At 44.0% G+C, this 18,065-nt stretch overlaps 1 protein-coding gene across 2 annotated transcripts in view; it reads left to right on the forward strand.

Annotated features, from left to right (window-relative positions):
• Positions 1–14,843, forward strand: part of trappc11 (trafficking protein particle complex subunit 11) — a 117,330-nt gene extending 102,487 nt beyond the window's left edge. For both annotated transcript variants that reach the window (XM_086131947.1, XM_086131956.1), the window contains exons 29-30: positions 13,956–14,120; positions 14,463–14,843. In XM_086131947.1, the coding sequence (XP_085988073.1) occupies positions 13,956–14,120; positions 14,463–14,507 (210 nt within the window). In that variant the 3' untranslated portion in view covers positions 14,508–14,843. The remainder of the gene's footprint in view (positions 1–13,955; positions 14,121–14,462) is intronic.
• The last annotated feature ends 3,222 nt before the right edge of the window (positions 14,844–18,065 follow it).

The raw sequence follows: 18,065 nt of genomic DNA on the forward strand, positions 1-18,065 counted from the left end.
CGCGAGTTACGAGCCGAAATCCGGAGCCGTAGCAAGGACCGAAGCCACAGCCGTGGACGCAGCATGAGTCACGGACGTGGCGGCAACCGAGAGCGCTCCCCCTCCCAGGGTGACTCGTCTGGCATCTGCTGGTATCACCACACGTGGGGCGACTTGGCGAAGAAATGTCGTGAACTGTGCTTATAGGTGGGAAATGGACCCGCCAGGAAGTGAGCGCGGCACTCAACTCTCCTGGCACCTCTGCTGCGAGCTGCATCCTTCACGTCCTCGATCGGACTTCTGGAAGACGCTTTATGGTCGACTCTGCCGCTGATGTCAGCGTCGTCCCTCCCTCCCCCGCAGAGCGCCATCACCCGCCAGCTCCCTCCAGGCAGCCAACCGCACCACCATCAAGACGTATGGGCAACGCTTTCTCAAACTTAATCTGGGCCTTTGCCGCTGCTTCCCCTTCGTCGTCACCATCACAGATGTCCCCCGTCCCATCATTGGTGCCGATTTCCTGCACAAATTTGACTTGTCGGTCAGCATTCGCAGGAAGGAGCTGTTCGACGACAAGACCGGCCTGACAGTGCGTGGAACCACCTCCGACCTCCGACCTCTGACCTCGACCTGTCGACGCGACGATTCTCGCCTACCTGAGCCCCGACAACCAGTTGTCTCTGATGGGTGATGCCTCCAAGGATGCTGTTGGCGCGGTCCTCCACGACGGCCACGAGGGTGACCTCCGCCCGATCGCCTTCTTCTCGAAGAGCCTCCAGCCTGCTGAACGATGATACAGCAGCTTTGCTCGCGAGCTGTTTGCAGTCTACCTCAGTGTGAAGCACTTCCGCCACTTCATCGAGGGCGTTCGTGTCATCGTCTTCACTGACCACAAGCCACTGCTCTCCGCCATTCCATCTGCCTCCACAAACTACCTGGAGCGAGAGATCCGGCACCTTGAGAACCTCTCCCAATTTGATTTGGAATTCCGCTACGTCAAGGCCGAGCACTGGGTTGACAACCTGCCACTCGTCCTGCTTGGCATTCGTTCGACGCTAAAGCCAGACATCGACTCGTGTCCGACGGAGCTTGTATACGGCGTGACGCTGAGACTGCCTGGAGAATTGTTCAACACAACCGAGCCAACGACAGGTGACGTCGACGACCTGCTTCACCTCTTGCATCAGTTCGCGAAAAGCCAGCAGCCCAAGCCGCCACGAAAATCCAACCTGTCAGTGCAGGATTTTCCCGACCTTCGGACCTGCACTCATGTCTTCCTCCGCTGTGATGGAGTGCGGAAGTCCCTCGAACCGCCTTACGACGGTCCCTTCCCCGTCATTGCCCGAGGGGACAAGACCTTCAGACTCCGAATAAACGGCCATGAGGACACCGTCTCCATCGACTGACTCAAGCCAGCAGTCGCAGAGTAGCAGTCTCTTCGCTCACGAACAGCGACTTTCGCCAACAACACGACTCCGTCCTCTCCCGCCGTTCAGTCCGCAATTCCCTCACCGACAGCAGCTGCCACATTACCAGTTCCGTCAACCTCAACCGCTGCCCTTTCCGTTCCCATCTCGACCACGACATCATCCACGGCTGTTCGCCCTCCGATGTCATGCTCGCCCAGCACGCCGCCACTGAAATCGCGTCTGTCGTCTTCATCAAGCCAAACCACGCGCAGTGGCCGACGATTCTGCTTCCCGAACCGCTTCACCTCCATATCGGCTATTCTGACCGTTCCATTATTCCAACGACTTCTGTTTTCGGATCCAGGAGGGGGGCCCTGTAGCAACGCCACTCAAGCGAAGCGCGACCCAGCAGTCAATAGTCTGCTGCTCTCTGCTGTGCGTGTGTCAGTGCGGACATGTACGCACGGGCATGTCTTTTGGCTTTAACCAGTCAGCGCTGACGCAGGGCGTTACACATCAAAGAGCCTTGATCTATGACACCAGCTAAGGTAGCCTAGCCGAGACAACAGCTAAGTTATAGCGATGGGATTTTCGGCTCTTTTTTATTTTAACAAACATAAGCTACTCCTTGCTTTATTATAAATTTGCATTCAACAAAACTAAATACTTCAACTTGGACGGGCTGATCCGGCTCCTTCTCTCAGTAATTATTTGTCCAGTCTTTGAGAATACCCTCTCTGACGGTACAGATGTTGCTACAATGCACAATCTATCTCCATTACTTTGATCAAACGGGGGTAGACAGAAGCTCAGTATTTCCACCAGCTCAGTGGATCAGCTGCCCTTGAAATGTGTGGTTCTTCAAGATATGCCCTAACTTCAAGCATCGCATCGGTAGAGGGAACTCGCCTTGCCAGGTATTCACTTCGTCGGTCATCAAACACCTGCCAAATTGCAGAAGTTGGTGCCTCCTCTGGTGCCACTCATCCCACTGCTCCCTCATCAACTGCTGGTTCTGCTGGTTGAGTGGGGGTGAACCTGGCAGCAGCTGCTGTCACCCTCTGTAGTGCCTCGTCGAATGCCCGATTGTTGTTGAAGGCCAGTTTTTTCAATCACGGATCAAGCACTGATGCCTCTGACAGAATGGTATTAAACTCCATTCGATGGAACTTCCTGTCCATTGACGTGCAAAGACTTGTCATCACCACGTTGGCTTCTTCTTTTGTCACTTTCCTTTGATTTTGAACTGTGACCTTCTGCAGACCCTTGCACAGGAGCAGCATTTTTGAGGCTGTCACGAAATTTAAAAAAAAGAAAAAAAAAGAGCAAGGCACATACATTAGATACATGCTTTTAAAACATGTTTTGAAAAACAATAGTTGTGATCATCTTTACCTCTCTGAGCAGATTTCCACAGTGACTTGCTCAAAGGGCTCCAAAATGGTGCAAGTTTCCTGCAGAATTCCCCATTCCTCTTTTGTCGGAGTCTCAGGGGCATTGGTGACTGCTAGAGTTGAAATGATGGCGTCTTTACACTCCAGGAGCCGTTTCAGCATGTACAGTGTTGAATTCCACCTAGTTGGGCAGTCTTGCTTCATCTTTAGTTCAGCCATCCCCATTTGGCGTTGTGAATTTCAGCCTCTCTGTTGCAACAGTGCTTTTGTGGAAGTATTCCACTATCCCCTTCACTTTGTCAATGGTGGGCTTCAGTTCCTTTAGGGCATCTCGGACTATAAGGTTGAGCGTGTGAGCTAAACAGGGGTGGTGGCTCCATTTCAAGAGTTTTATGGCTTTTGTTATATTTGCAGCATTATCACTGACACAGCACACTACTTTGTTGTTGATTTGCCATTCATTTGCTATTTTCTGCAATGCTTCTGCCAGGTTCTCCGAGGTGTGCCTGTCATTGAATTCAAAACAGTCTAAAAGGCATGACACCATTTTAAAATCCTCCATAAAGTGGCATGTAACAGACATGAAGGATGTGGTCGTTCTAGATGTCCAACAGTCCGTAGTTAAGCAAACTGAAGATGCTTGATTAACCCTTTCTTGCAATGCAGTTTGCTCTCTCTCATACAATTGTGGAATTATTTTCTCAGAAATAGTTTTCCGACTTGGAATAATGTACTGTGGATTAAGAGAATGAGAATAATCTCTGATTCCCCTGTCTTCTACAATTGAGAATGGTTGAAAATCACGAGCAGTCAATGTAGCCAAATGCTCATCTATCTTGTTCTCAACTCAACTCAACTGTATTTATAGAGCACTTTCAAACAGCCATCGCTGCATACAAAGTGCTGTACATGGAGCAATTTAACATATACAATAAACAGTAAAACAAATCGGTACTAAAGACGGAAGAAAGCACCAAACAATAAATCCAAGAACAAATCTAAGTCATGCTGAGTCGAATGCCAAAGAATACAAGTGAGTTCTGCTTTAAGGGCGTCATTTTGTGGGCCATAAATTGGCTTATTGTAGTTTGTGTTGCTGTTGGTTGTCTTCCACTGCCTGATGGTTGGGAGGTAGAAACAATTGTAGCAGCAAGAGGTTGACTAATGTTACTGGTGGTAACCGGCACATCTGCCTCTCTCATTTCTTCTAGCTGGACAGTAGGATGAACTGTCCTCATGTGCCTATGGAGGTTATTAGTTGACCCTCCTCGAACGGACAGTTTCAGTTTGCAGACACGGCATTCTGCCCTATTGTCATCTGACTTAAACCAATTAAAATGTCTCCACATGTTACTGCGTTTTCGGCTCATCTTGAAGGCCTACAAACCGCGTTCGTGTGGCGTCCTTTCCTCCTCCTGTGTCTGTCTGTGGCTGCGCAGATGCGAGGGAGCATGTGCTCAGCGTGCACTCTGCGCAGGACCTACCAAGCCCCTTGCCCCTCCCCTTTCTCTTCCTGTCTCCCTCTCTGAGCACGGCAGCTGAGCCAAGCCCCTCGCCCCTCCCCTTTCTCTTATCGTCTCCCTCTCTGAGCACGGCAGCTGAGCCACTGCCAAACCTCGCTTCAGACACGTGAAAGAGAGAGAGAGAGAGAAAATCCAGCAACTCTTTAAACCTTTTTGCCTTTTTCTCTGCTTTGACATCCGACGTCATAAAGCAGTAGACTGTCCAAGCCTCAGTTGCCTTTGAGGGGAAAACCCAATTTTAACTGCTGTAGATGGCTTTCCATATTCATTCTTGGTTACATCGTAGTTCGACACATGCTTGGCTGCTTGAATTGTCATCTGAAAATTTGCTGGATCACACAGGTCTTTCAGACTTTTGACATGCTTGTTAATCTCCTTGGTGGCCAACACAAACCGTCCCAGTTCTCTCTCTTTTTTCTCTCATTTATCTGTGCTGAGAGTGTTCACGGCCCTTTTTTGCAAATAATGCATCTCCATATGCACAAATCATCTCATCACTTCTGAAATGAGATGTTCCATGATCCTGTAACACAGAATGAACTGTCTGTACTCCACTGGATGATTCTCTAACTGCACTTTTGTTTTTCTGTCTTTCCTCTTTCCATTCTCGACATTGCATGTCTCCAGAGTTCAGTCCTCTTGAACATTGCATAACAGACATGGTAGGTAATTTTCGATGTCTAACTTCGCAGAAGGCTGTTTTCCATGTCACAATCTCAAAATTTCCTTCTTGTAAAACAGTGAGATTGTGTTGCCAGTCACCCTTATTATGAAGGCCTTCTAACACTGTTGGAACGAAACGGGAAACTAAATGCATAGGCAACATCACGTTCATCACCATGTTTTCTTCCGAGATGTCTAGATATCTTCATTTGATTCTTTTTACAGTAAACACAATACTGAACTTTGTTCCAGACCCTGGCACCATCTTTTTTTTTTTTTGTGCTAGTCCTAATCATAATTTGGTGCCTTTTTTGGCCATCATTTAAATTCTCTGTTCCTTTTGACTTCATACCTTTTTGTATTGATTTACCTTTCACCTTGAGGTCCTTAGCTTCCCCAACCTTAGTTCTCCGAGATGACGAATTAAAATGGCCCTTTTCTGGTCCACTGTTGAAGGATGACTGGGACCCCTCATCTTCACTGGATGATGGTTTATAGTCGGATCCACTTTGGCTGGATGACACAGACTCCTCTGTGAGCACCTCAGAGCTTGATGATGATGGTGTTGAGGTGGTGTAGCGTTGCAGGCTCTGCCAGGTTCATCACCAGGCCTCTCTTTGAGAGGTGGTTGTTTCACTGATGACTGGCCATCACCTTTTTGAGCCTTCACACCAGGGCAAAAGAGGGAAAAACAGGGGAAATGATCAATTTTGCAGACAACTGAGATGGTGAAAAATTGTTTTATGCTAGATCTCAGCAATTCTGTACAAAGTTTATCTCTGTCTCCGCTGATGTTTTCAACACTTATCTTCCAACTTGCGTTCATGTAAATAAGATGAAAATATGGTTGTTACACATTTTCACAGGACAGAAAGTAGACCAGACCCAACTAAACTAAATCCTCCATTAATAAACAAAAGGTATGACTTAAATATAATACATTTTCTAGTCTCATGGAAAAGAGACAAAAATGTAGTTGATGACATGAGAACTTGGCAAAAATCTATGGAAAGTTTAGTTCATGGGCAGAAACGACGAAAATGAAAATGACTTATTGCCGTCAATTACCAGTCATTCGACCAAGCTCTCGCGCGATTCAGGTCAAACAACAGTGGGTGCCAAGTTATCACGCAATTCACGGTGAAATATCGCTTGGTGGCGAGTTCTTATGCAATGAATGACAAAATTACACAACGTCAATAGGTGGAGAGTTGCAAGGCACGGCCAAATAACGACTGTATAAAAGTAAACCATAAATTGCCATGCTTTGTACGGGGCCCGGGAGAAAGCGAAACCATATCATATTTCCGCAACACTGAAGTCCAGTGGTTAGCACGTCGGCTTCACAGTGCAGAGGTACCGGGTTCGATTCCAGCTCCGGCCTCCCTGTGTGGAGTTTGCATGTTCTCCCCGGGCCTGCGTGGGTTTTCTCCGGGTGCTCCGGTTTCCTCCCACATTCCAAAAACATGCATGGCAGGCTGATTGGATGCTCTAAATTGTCCCTAGGTGTGAGTGTGGGCGTGGATGGTTGTTCGTCTCTGTGTGCCCTGCGATTGGCTGGCAACTGATTCAGGGTGTCCCCCGCCTACTGCCCGGAGACGGCTGGGATAGGCTCCAGCACCCCCCGCGACCCTGGTGAGGATCAAGCGGTTCGGAAAATGGATGGATGGATGGATGAAGTGGAGACGAAAAAATATATATGTGCTTGATTTTAGTCCAAGCGGAGGAATCTGGGCACAAGGTTGCACAGAAAAAACAAGCTACCTTTTTTGTTGCAGTGCATGACCTGTCGACAGTCTTGTAAGATTACAAAAAGTTTGGTGGTGGTTATATATATAATGTACCAACGGCTACGATCTTCCAACAATGGCGGTATGACGTTTTACACACACACGCACACACACACACACACACACACACCGGTAACTCCAGATAAGTAGTGAGGAACACCCTTTCTGTTCAGTTTAGAGAACTAGTGTTATATTTGTACACTAATAATAATAATAATACATTTCATTTCTAAGCGCCTTTCAAAACACTCAAGGACACCTTACAATCAAAACAAGAACAATAAAACCACAGATAAAATTATAAATAATAAAAGGAGAGATGAATTTAAACTGAGTATGCGTTTTGAGATGTGATTTGAATGTGGGAAGAGAATCAATATTTTGGATTTTGGGTGGGAGTGAGTTCCAGAGTTTGGGGGCAGAGCGGCTGAAAGCTCTGCACCCCATCGTGCCGAGATGGGCCGAGGGTGACTAGATGTCACCCTTACTGCTTTTCCCACTTCAACTTCTTTATAAAACAAAGCTATATATTAAAATATCTTTTTACCTTTTGTTTTTGTTTGTTTGATTCAGTCAGGGTTCCCACAGGTCCTTAAGTTAATAAAAATCCATAAAAAAGTTGTAAAACTATGTTCGTAATTGTCCTTAATTTTCAGGGAGAGCTTCTAAAATCAATAAAAGTCCTTAAAAATTAACCGGTCATTTTCCCCACCCTTCCAATTCATAGTTTTGTCGGAAAATGCGCCTGGCGCCCTTCCCCTCTTCCCCACTGTCGGGCTGCATGCCATCCTGGTTCCCGCTCTGCTTTTCCCACCGTTCCGATGATGATCACGTGATCACTTCGGGTCATTTTGGGCCAATTTGACAGACAGTATGTCAAAAAAAGGGTTAGCTGATTGCCCCTAAAAATGAAGATGTGCCCTTCCTTTGGCACTAGTGGTTTGAACACCAGCTCAGTGATATGTGGCTTTCTGTTCATTAAATCCACCGTGAATCCCCTGCTGAATGGAGAAAAAGTCCTTAAAAATGGCTAAATTAGCCCTCAAAGGTCCTTAAAAGGTTCATAAATCAAAAGCAAGTGGAAGAGCGGGAAGCCTGTGCAGTTGAGTAGACAAATCAGTTTTCAAGATGGACTTCAGAGTTTTTCCTCTCTTATTAACTTGGAATTACGCATAGCAGACATTTTGTATTTTAAGGTAAGATAAGAAAACCTTTATTAGTCTCGCAATGGAGAAATTCCCAATTCACAGCAGCCAAGTTATGAAAGGAAGAAGTAGAACAACAAAATATACTCACTCACGCGGCGCCATTTTGAAGTCAAAATAACAAAAATAACACAACACAACACATAGGACACAGACAGTCGTGCAATCTTCACCACTTTTCTGCATACACTTTGTTGTCTGAAGCAGTTATAGATGAAAGAAGAGAGGATCAAAGTGTCCTTTCACCAGTGGATCAGAGACGTCATGCTGAAAATGTGCACACGTCTGCTACAAGCTAAGTTTTGAAAGCAAACACGAAGCTGTAGCGTCCATTGACGAAAAAGAGATTGGCTCACATCTCCTGTCCCATGTAAATCCACTTCAATTCCAAGCCGCGACTCCCAGTTCCAAATCCGCATCGGCGTTCCGCGCTAACGCTCCTTTCTCCTCATCGTCGGCTCCTCAAGCCTTACTTCCATCCAGCCGCAGACCGTTCAACAGCACCGATCTCTCCGCTGAACAAAGCGGGACTGTGAAAAATGCTGCCCATTACAGGCGCAAGACACAAGCGCCCCGGGACAGTCCAGCAACGACAGTCAAATGGCGCCGACATTCCTCCCAGGCAAAAACAGTGCTGGTATACCCATGCTGCCGAGAAGGCGCAACCACCAAGCACAGAGTCTCCTCCTTGATGAATGTCGTGGCCAAAAAATGCTGAAAAAAGTCCACATCAGGTCCACACGACGTAACAACAAACACAAAGTGACAAAACAAACCAAAAAACAAAAAAAAAAGCAAGGCTCATGAGAGCACTTGCCGACGGCTGCCTACTCGGGCGCCATCTTGACTTCAAAGTTTTAATTTAACCCTGGAGAACCCACGGGGTCAAATTTGGCCCCTATGAATTCTGCTACTCAAATGCTACCCTTAAATCCCAAAGGGTCAAATTTGGCCCTAATCCTAAATTAGGATTAAAGCATTAAATATTTGAAAAAACATATTTTGGTGTTCGGTGAATATATAGCAGTCATTTAATGTAAAATTCATCATTTTCCAAAGAAGAAAAGGGTTCTTGGGTTCTCCGGGGTTAAAAAAAATTGTGAAATAGTGCAGGAGTCTGTTTCATGAATAATTTGATAGTTTCAATTTAAGATAAGAAGAGTTCCTCATTTTTATATTTATATCAATCACAACTCGATCCATTGCTGTACAATTACTACAACAATAAATTGACCCATGCTTTGGTTGACCCATGCTTTGGCCAATGAATTTCCATAAATAAATCAACAAAGCTGTAAAACTTTATTTGAATATGATGTCAACATAAAAAAACTTACCTCAAGCAGAACATTTTTAACAACACTGCTCAGAGGTGTTCTGAAAAAGTTTGTTTGTTTGTTTGTTTGTTTGTTTGTTAATTTATTGAACATATAAAACACACAAATTGACAAAAGTGAAGGCAAGTAAAAATTGTAAAAAGGATAAGAAAAAAACAGTCATCATTACAATTCTATGTTCAAAGGAGTAGGAAGAAGTCAGAAACGTATCTCGTCCTACCCCTTGTTATGTAGCAACATATGATTTCAATACAAAAACACAGGAAAAATCAACATATCAAATGTTTGTATCCTTGTGTACTGTACTTATCTATCTATACAGCTCTCAGTTTGTATATACATACTCACTCCTGCATATTTTATACCAATTTTCTCATATTCATAATAAATACTACATTTCATTAATACATTTAATAAGTTGATCAATGTAATTCTGGTGTATAACTATATGTTATAGATATATCAAATTTATCAGCTTAACTCTGTGTAGTTTTTTTGTACTAATCATTTAAATTTGTTTTTAAACCCGACAAGCGATTTACTCATTTTCAGGTCCGTTTTGAAATTATTCCACAGATTGACACCTATTACTGATACATTCCTTTGCTTGATGTTTGTTCTTGTTTTGGATGTTTTGTATTGGTTAGTACCCCTTAAATTATAACAACTTTCTCTAATTTCAAAAAGCTTCTGGATGTTTTGGCAAAGGAGGTTATGTACTTTGTACATTAATTGGGTGATTTTAAAGTCAACCAGGTCATAGAATTTCATTGTGTTTGATTTGATGAATAGTGAATTTGTCGGTTCTGTATATTTAGATCTATTGATTATTCTGATTGCTTTTTTTTTGTAGTTTTAAAACAGGTGTGTTTTTTTTTTGCAAGCATTTCCCCACATTTCCACACAGTAGGTCATATATGGAAGTAATAATGAGTAGTATAATGTGTACAAAGATCTTTTATTTAACACATCCTTAGTTTTGTGGAGGATCACTATAGTTTTGGATATTTTTCTTTTTATGTTGTCTATGTGTGGCTTCCAGGATAGTTTAGTATCTATTACTAATCCAACAAGCTTATTTTCATAAACTTGTTCTATTTCAATTGAGCCTACCTTTATTTTAACTTGGTGTTTGATTGGTCTTGTGCCAAAAACAACGAACTTCGATTTTTTTAAATTTAGTGATAATTTATTTCTGTCGAACCTGTTTTTTAATGTGTTTAATTCATTTCCCACAGTTTTCGGGAGCTGTTTCATATTTTCTCCAGAGCAGTAGAAAGTTGTGTCATCAGCGAATAGGACACATTTGAATTGTTTTGAGACACTGCAGATATCATTTATAGATAAGATGAATAGTTTTGGTCCAAGCACAGAGCCCTGAGAAACTCCATGGGTAATCTTCAGTAGGTTCGATTTTTTTATTGTTGAACTGCACATACTGATATCTGTTTTCTAAATAACTTTCAATCCATTTATATATATATATATATATATATATATATATATATATATGTGTGTGTGTGTGTGTGTGTTATATATATGAAAATGTGCCGAATATTACCAACAATCATGCTGCTTTGTGACTGCTACTTCACTAAACTAAAATACAGGTCCTGGCTACACATTGAGCAGGAGCCGAGAGTTGCTGTGTCCTGCTTCCAACCTCGCTTCGAAAAGCTGTGCATTAAAGCTATTCTTTGTTGTAAGTTCATAGTAAGAAAGGTCCATATTTCTTTTTTTATTCTCTTATTGGTTAATAAGAATACAGTATTATGCAGAAGTGTACTTATAACAATTCGATAGACAAATGATACTATTTAAAGTCGCGCAGGGACGTGGGGGGGCGAGATGTTTTCTTCTTCCGAGGGGGTGCACGAGAGAAAATAATTGAGAAGCACTGGTGTAGAGTGACTGGTTGAAGGTGTTGGTGCTGTCCGATGGCCGTGCCCTTGGTCATTTCCTGGCTTATTTGTAAACTGACCTTAACTCCGTGCTTATGCAGACTGTTGGTCAACTCCTGGAGTGCGAGCTGGGTGTGACTTAACAGCCAAATCGTCCGCAAAGTCCAGGTTAGCTAGTCTGCCCCCTCCCCACTTGATACCAACTTTTGCCCCTGTGATGGACTTCCTCATCACAAAGTCAATTGTGATGATGAAGAGCACAGGTGACAGAATGCAACCCTCTCTTACACCAGTGACAATGTCAAAATTAATGTGTGTGTGTGGGGGGGGGGGGGGGGGGGTATGACACGCACTTGGCCATCACTGGCTGCACCTGCACATGATCACATTACATTGCTTGTCTAATCAGTGTTGCGGGAAATTTAGTTCACTCAATAGTCAACGTGTGACTGCCGTGAGAGTACGCCCTAAAATTAAATAAATAAATACCGTATTTTCACGACTATAAGGCGCCATTAAAAGTCTAAGATTTTCTCCAAAATGGACAGGACGCCTTATGATGCGGAGCGTCTTGTCTATGTGCTGAGTTCCAAAACCTGACTGACAGCCGACACGGGGCGTGTAAGTGGACGCTAAAGGTACGCTACAAACAGGTACCAACACCTGTATAGAGTGTGGCTATGTGCATTGTTGCAAAACAACTTCGGTTTTGGTTTCTAAGAACCCCCGAAAATAAATTCTACAAAGAGACACGCCTACGAAGCTCAGTTCAAACTTCAAGCCATCGGTTATGCTTTTGGCATGCGTGCCCATCTCACAGCAGCGGTGAAAAACCAAGTCAAGCAAATGAACTCTGAGCTTGCCGTTATTACCGGAGGCTTGACTAAAGAACTCCAACCGCTGGACATCGGCATCAACCGGGCGTTCAAAGTAAAGTTGCGAGCGGCATGGGAACAATGAATGATCGATGGCAAACACAACTTTACAAAGAGTGAGAGGCAGCGCCGGGCGAGTTACGCCACAATTTGCGAATGGATTGTGGCTGCTTGGACGAACGTGTCTGCTTGCACTGTTGTTCGAGTTTTTGGCAAAACCTTTTTCATTTCTGTGGAGCCACATGGCAATGAGAGTGACTGACAACGAGAGGGAACACGGCGTTTTTGATGGATTACCGGTACTTGCACAATTGTTCAATTCTGATACAGAGGATGAGGACTTTGATGGATTTCTGGGTGATGATTGATCGAAAAACGTGAGTACATTGTACGATGGCTAAATAAAATACAAAGGAACTCAGTTTTCCGTTGCCTTTTTAAAAACGTGTTTTTAGCTTGTATCTGTATGTCTTGGCATGCTACAAGCTAACGTGTTTTTAGCGTGCGCGCATGCATGCCGTATGTTTAAGCTGGCGTATGTTTTACCACTTTAAAATTGCGCCCAATAATACAGTGCGTTTTGTCTATGTGTAAAATACAGAAATAGCACCCATTAATGAGACTGCGCCCAACCATACGGTGCGTCGAATGGTCGTGAAAATACGGTATGTCTTGAGAATGTATTTACTTTTTTCTGTTTTTAATAAATGCATTTTTTTATGTCTTGAATTTGTAAAGTCATATTTTTGTTTTTCACTAATTTAAGATATCCTTTATTTATTTGTCCCGCAATGGGGAAATTTACAGTCAGAGTTCAGAAAGGAAACCACAAGGTAGGGAGAGGGAAAAAAAACACGCTCGAACTATTCTCTTCTGAGGATAATTTAAATCCAGGATAAATAAAAAAAAAAGACCCTCGCACATAAATAAGCATATGACTTACAACAAGTCACAAGACATAACATGTAATGAGGGGGAGGATGAATGGGAAGGGGGGAGAGAGAGGGGGTAATGAAGGGTTCTTTGAATGTGCATATAAACTGGTTGGGTTTGGTTCCGCTAACAAGGTTAAGAACCACTGGTATGTGTTTTATGAACTTGAAGGCATTCACCTGTGTCCCTCGGAGAGTTGTGAGGGCACTTAAGGTCTACCGGATACCGAACCCCCTTCTCCGGACATTTCAGCCCCTTTCAGACCAATGTCAAAGTTTGTTCTGCATTGTTGGCAGTAAATTAGATTTGGGCGGATGAGATTCTGTCCTAAGTGGAGGAGCACAAGTGTCTTGGGGTCTTGTTCATGAGTGAGGGGAGGATGGAGCGGGAGATGACAGGCAGGTTGGTGCACCATCTGCAGTGATGCTTACTCTATCGGTCCGTTGTGGTGAAAAGGAAGGTGAGCCAGAAGAGAAAACACTCGATTTACCGGTCAAACTATGTTTCTGCCCTCACCTATGGTCACAAAATGTGGGGAATGTCTCAAATACAAATGGCCGAAATGACTTTCCTCCGCAGGGTGTCTGGGCTCTCCTTTATAGATAAGGTGAGAGGCTCAGAGTCAAGGAGCCAGATGAGATGGCTCATGCATCTTGTCAGAATGCCTCCCTGGTGAGGTGCTCTGGGCATGTCCCATTGGGATGAGGGCCGTCTCCCACCTGACTTGGGAACTTCTCGGGATCTCCCAGAAGGAACCGGACAATGTGGCTGGGGAGAGGGACATCTGGTCTTCCCTGCTTAAGCTGCTGCTATCGCAATCTGATGACGGTTACGTGGAAGAGAATTGAGAGAAGAGAAGAGAATCCTCCACTCAATGTCTCTTTCACTCTTCATTCTGACTCATTTTCCCTGCTTGAATTTAATAATAATTTTCTGTTTTGTTCAGGTTCATATCCGTATACTTCCTGGTTCAAAACAGCAGATGCTGTACAACTATTATCCACTGATTGCCGGTTACCAAACATTACCACAACTGAGCATCAGTGTGGACCGCTGTACAACCAAGGCATACAACCTCAGACGTTTCCTGCCCCATCGCATCTTTGTGAAGGTAACACATTTTAATTTAAGGAATTGGCCTGTCATATTTTTTACGCTTATTTTTTTTTCTGTTCATGGACAGTGATGGCACAAATAAAATCAGTTTATTTTGGCATCACCATCAATATACTGTACTTTGTAGATTCTTAAATAATTTAGGAAGATTTTTTTTTGAAGACATTAACAAGAAAAAAACATTAATTCGTCTCCCATTAGAACAGGATAATTTCTTTTGAACACCGTGTATACTGTTTTGGCTGATAGGAAAGTGTACACCCATTTTATTGCTGTTTGAATTTTATGTTCGATGCCATATTTTTAATAATGATCACCCTTTTGTATTTAATTGCAGCCACAGGGCAAAGAGGTGGACAATGACTCCATTGCTGCTGCTTGATTGAGTATTTAGTTTTCTGAACATCGAAGAGGAACACATGATGTTGGATGTTCTTTGTATCATTTTTCTCAGATGACAGTCAGACTCAGATGTTTAATTTCAGTATTGTGGTTGTAATGGTGATGTACCGTAATGGAAGAAATCGAAGGAATGTTGACTGTCATTTTAACACTAAAATCTAACATTCTAAATAATAACCTGATATTACCTGTGTTGGAATTGGAGTAATGTTTGTCATGTCTTTGAACTAAAATCATGGAAATGCTAAATCAATGTTAAAATGTTTCATATGCACTCTTCACATTTTGAAATAAACATTAAGAGCTACAAATATCAGTTGTGTGTTCTGTGCCAAATTACCGTAAATTCGGGATTACAAGCCGCTACTTTTTTTCCACACTTTCAACACTGCGGCGTGTAATATGAAGCGGCTTTTAATTTTTTTTTTTCCATCGCGGGAAAAACATGGACCAATAAAATGAATGAGCCTTTCACTGAGGTCCAATGAGATTGTATGACTAATCACAACATTCACTCTTTTTGCCGTAGCGGTAGAAAAATGTGTTACCCGGCAACAGTCGACCAATAAAATGAATGAGTAGTACACAGGGGTCCAATGAAATTGTACGATTACCGGTAATCACAACTTCCTTATTTCGGTCTTTCTTCTAACCCTGATCAACATGGAGAATACCAGACGAAAAGCATATGATGCAGCTTTTAAACTAAAAGGGATCACTCTGGCAGTTAAAGAAGGAAATCGAGCTGCTGCCCGTAATCTTGGCATAGACGAGTCGATGGTGCGAAGGTGGAGGCTCCGGCAAGAAGAACTGAGCCAGTGTAAAAAGACAACTAAAGGTTTTAAAGGTGGGCCGTCGTGGTGTTATAGATTCATGAAACGGAAAAGCCTGTCTATTAGGGCACGTACGACGTTGTGTCAGCTGCTCCCTCCTAAGTACGAGGACAAACTTGCTTCGTTCCGCACATTCACACAAACAAAGATAGCGGAGAATTCCATCAGCCCAGATGAAATAATAAATATGGACGAAGACCCTCTGACATTTGATTTGCCTCTCACTCGGACTGTAAATAAAAAGGTGACTCCCCGTCATACTGAAAACAAGCGGCCACGAGAGAACACTTTTTACCTGTGTTTTGGGCCACGCAGCATCGGGCCTAAAGCTGCCAACGATGATCATTTTCAAGCTGCTGACTATAGAAATAATTTCATATATCTTTTCCCATTTATATGTTTTGCATTATTCTATTTAAAGCCTAGTGGGCTGCAGTATTTCTCCTCGTAATTACGCAAATGCACATAAAGATCTCTCTTTGTCTGGCCTCTTATGTGTTTCAGTGTAATTTCGTTGTGCAAATGCATTTATCATGCTCATAAAATTATGGAGATTATTTTAACCTGAAGAAATTTTCACCCAGAGGCGCTCCAGGCGGCAGGGAAGCAGAAGCAAACCCCCGCCTACTCATTGGCCAGCGGTTTATAGTACGGTGCGGCGCATATAATTACAAAATTGATTTTTCTTCATAAATCTGAGCATGCGGCTCTTAATCGGGTGCGGTCTGTAGCCCGGAATTTACGGTAATTGTGGACAATCAAAAAGGTTGTCTTTTTCCATCCATCCATTTTCTACCACTTATCCGAGGTCAGGTCGCGGGGGCAGCAACTTTAGCAGGGAAGCCCAGACTTCCCTCTCCCCAGCCACTTCTTCCAGCTCTTCCCGAGGGATCCTGAGCGTTCCCAGACCAGCTGGGTGACATAGTCTCTCCAGTGTGTCCTGAGTCGTCCTCGGGGTCTCCTGCCGGTGCGACATGCCCGGAACACCTCACCAGGGAGGCATTCAGGACGCACCCTAATCATATGCCCGAGCCACCTCATCTGGCTCCTCTCAATGTGGAGGAGAAGCGGCTCTACTCTGAGCCCCTCCCGGATGACTGAGCTTCTCACCTTATCTCTAAGGGAGAGCCCGGACACCCTGCGGAGAAAACACATTTCGGCCGCTTGTATCCGGGATCTCGTTCTTTCGGTCACGACCCTTAGCTCGTGACCATAGATGAGGGTTGGGACGTAGATCGACCGGTAAATTGAGAGCTTCGCCCTTTGGCTCAGTGCCTTCTTTACCACGACAGACTGATACAAAGTCCGCAAGGTTGTCTTTATTTATATATTTAGGTATATCATCAGGCGCAGACAGGTATGGCAGCCTCGGTAACACGCTCCCTAGTATTATCCCTGTTTTTGTCATTTTCATTAGTTTTTGGCGACCCTGAGCGGCTTACTTACACACGGGAAAAGTTACTTAGCATTGGGGAGTCTACGCTCGGTCTTTTTTCACCAGCACACGAAAATCCACAAGGTTTTTCGGAGCTAATCGCGAGCGGAGCGGCTGCGCTGTACGGAGCTGTAAACGCCGCCGCAGGAGGGGGAAGCGAGCCGGCGTGCTCGTCAAGTTCCGGCAGCGTGGATTTCGAACCCCGCTCCCATCGATCCATCTTGCTAATCTACGATCTCTGCCAAACAAGATGGATGAACTGACAAATAATGACCAAAATGAAAAAAAATGACCAACAAAACCTTTGCACGTTCTGCTACGCTCTGCTTCACTGAAACCTGGCTCAGTGACCGCCACCCGGATTCCGCGCTACATCTACCCGGCTTCCTCCTTCTCCGAGCCGACCGCGACACGGAGCTATCAGGGAAATCGAAAGGTGGTGGGATTTGCTTCTATATCAACGAAGAATGGAGCACTGATGTCACGAAGCTCGACGCACACTGCAGCCCGGACCTGGAGTCGCTGTCTTGAAACTGCAAGCCATTCTACTCGCCACATGAGTTCACCTCCTTTTTACTAGTTGGTGTTTACATTGCGCCATAAGCTATCGCTAACACGGCGATACAAACACTAGCTGAACAAGTAAACAAACTCGAACTAAAATACCCAGAGGCACCCCTGATCATTTTGGGTGATTTTAATAGAGCACATCTTAACCGTGAACTTCCCAGATGTAAGCAGCACATCGACTGTTTCACCAGAGAAGACAACATTCTAGACCACTGCTATACAACAATCAAAAATTCATACCGATCAATCGCCCTGCAGCATTGTGTCTTTCTGACCACAATTTAATCCACTTAATACCTACATACGGACAGAAACTCAAATGTGTTAAACCGGTTGTTAAGACTGTGAAAAAAATGGACAGATGAAGCAAAGCTAGCTCTACAAGAATGCTTAGACTGCACTGATTGGGGCGTCTTTGAAACTTCAACGGGCACACTGGATGAATACACAGACACTGTAACATCATACATCAGTTTCTGTGAGGACATGTGTTTACCAACGAAGTCCTTCCGCTCCTTCAGCAATAACAAGCCATGGTTTACTCCCAAACTCAGGCAACTCAGGAAAGAGAAAGAGGCCGCATTTAGAAGTGGAGATCGGGCACTGTACAAACACGCCCGAAACCAATTGACAAAGGAAATTAACATCGCTAAGAGAAGCTATGCAGAGAGGCTGAAAAAACAGTTCTCTGCTAACGACT

This window comes from Hippocampus guttulatus, chromosome 2, assembly GCF_054856545.1.
Source record: "Hippocampus guttulatus isolate MCC_2025c chromosome 2, RoL_Hgut_1.0, whole genome shotgun sequence".
NCBI lineage: Eukaryota > Metazoa > Chordata > Actinopteri > Syngnathiformes > Syngnathidae > Hippocampus > Hippocampus guttulatus.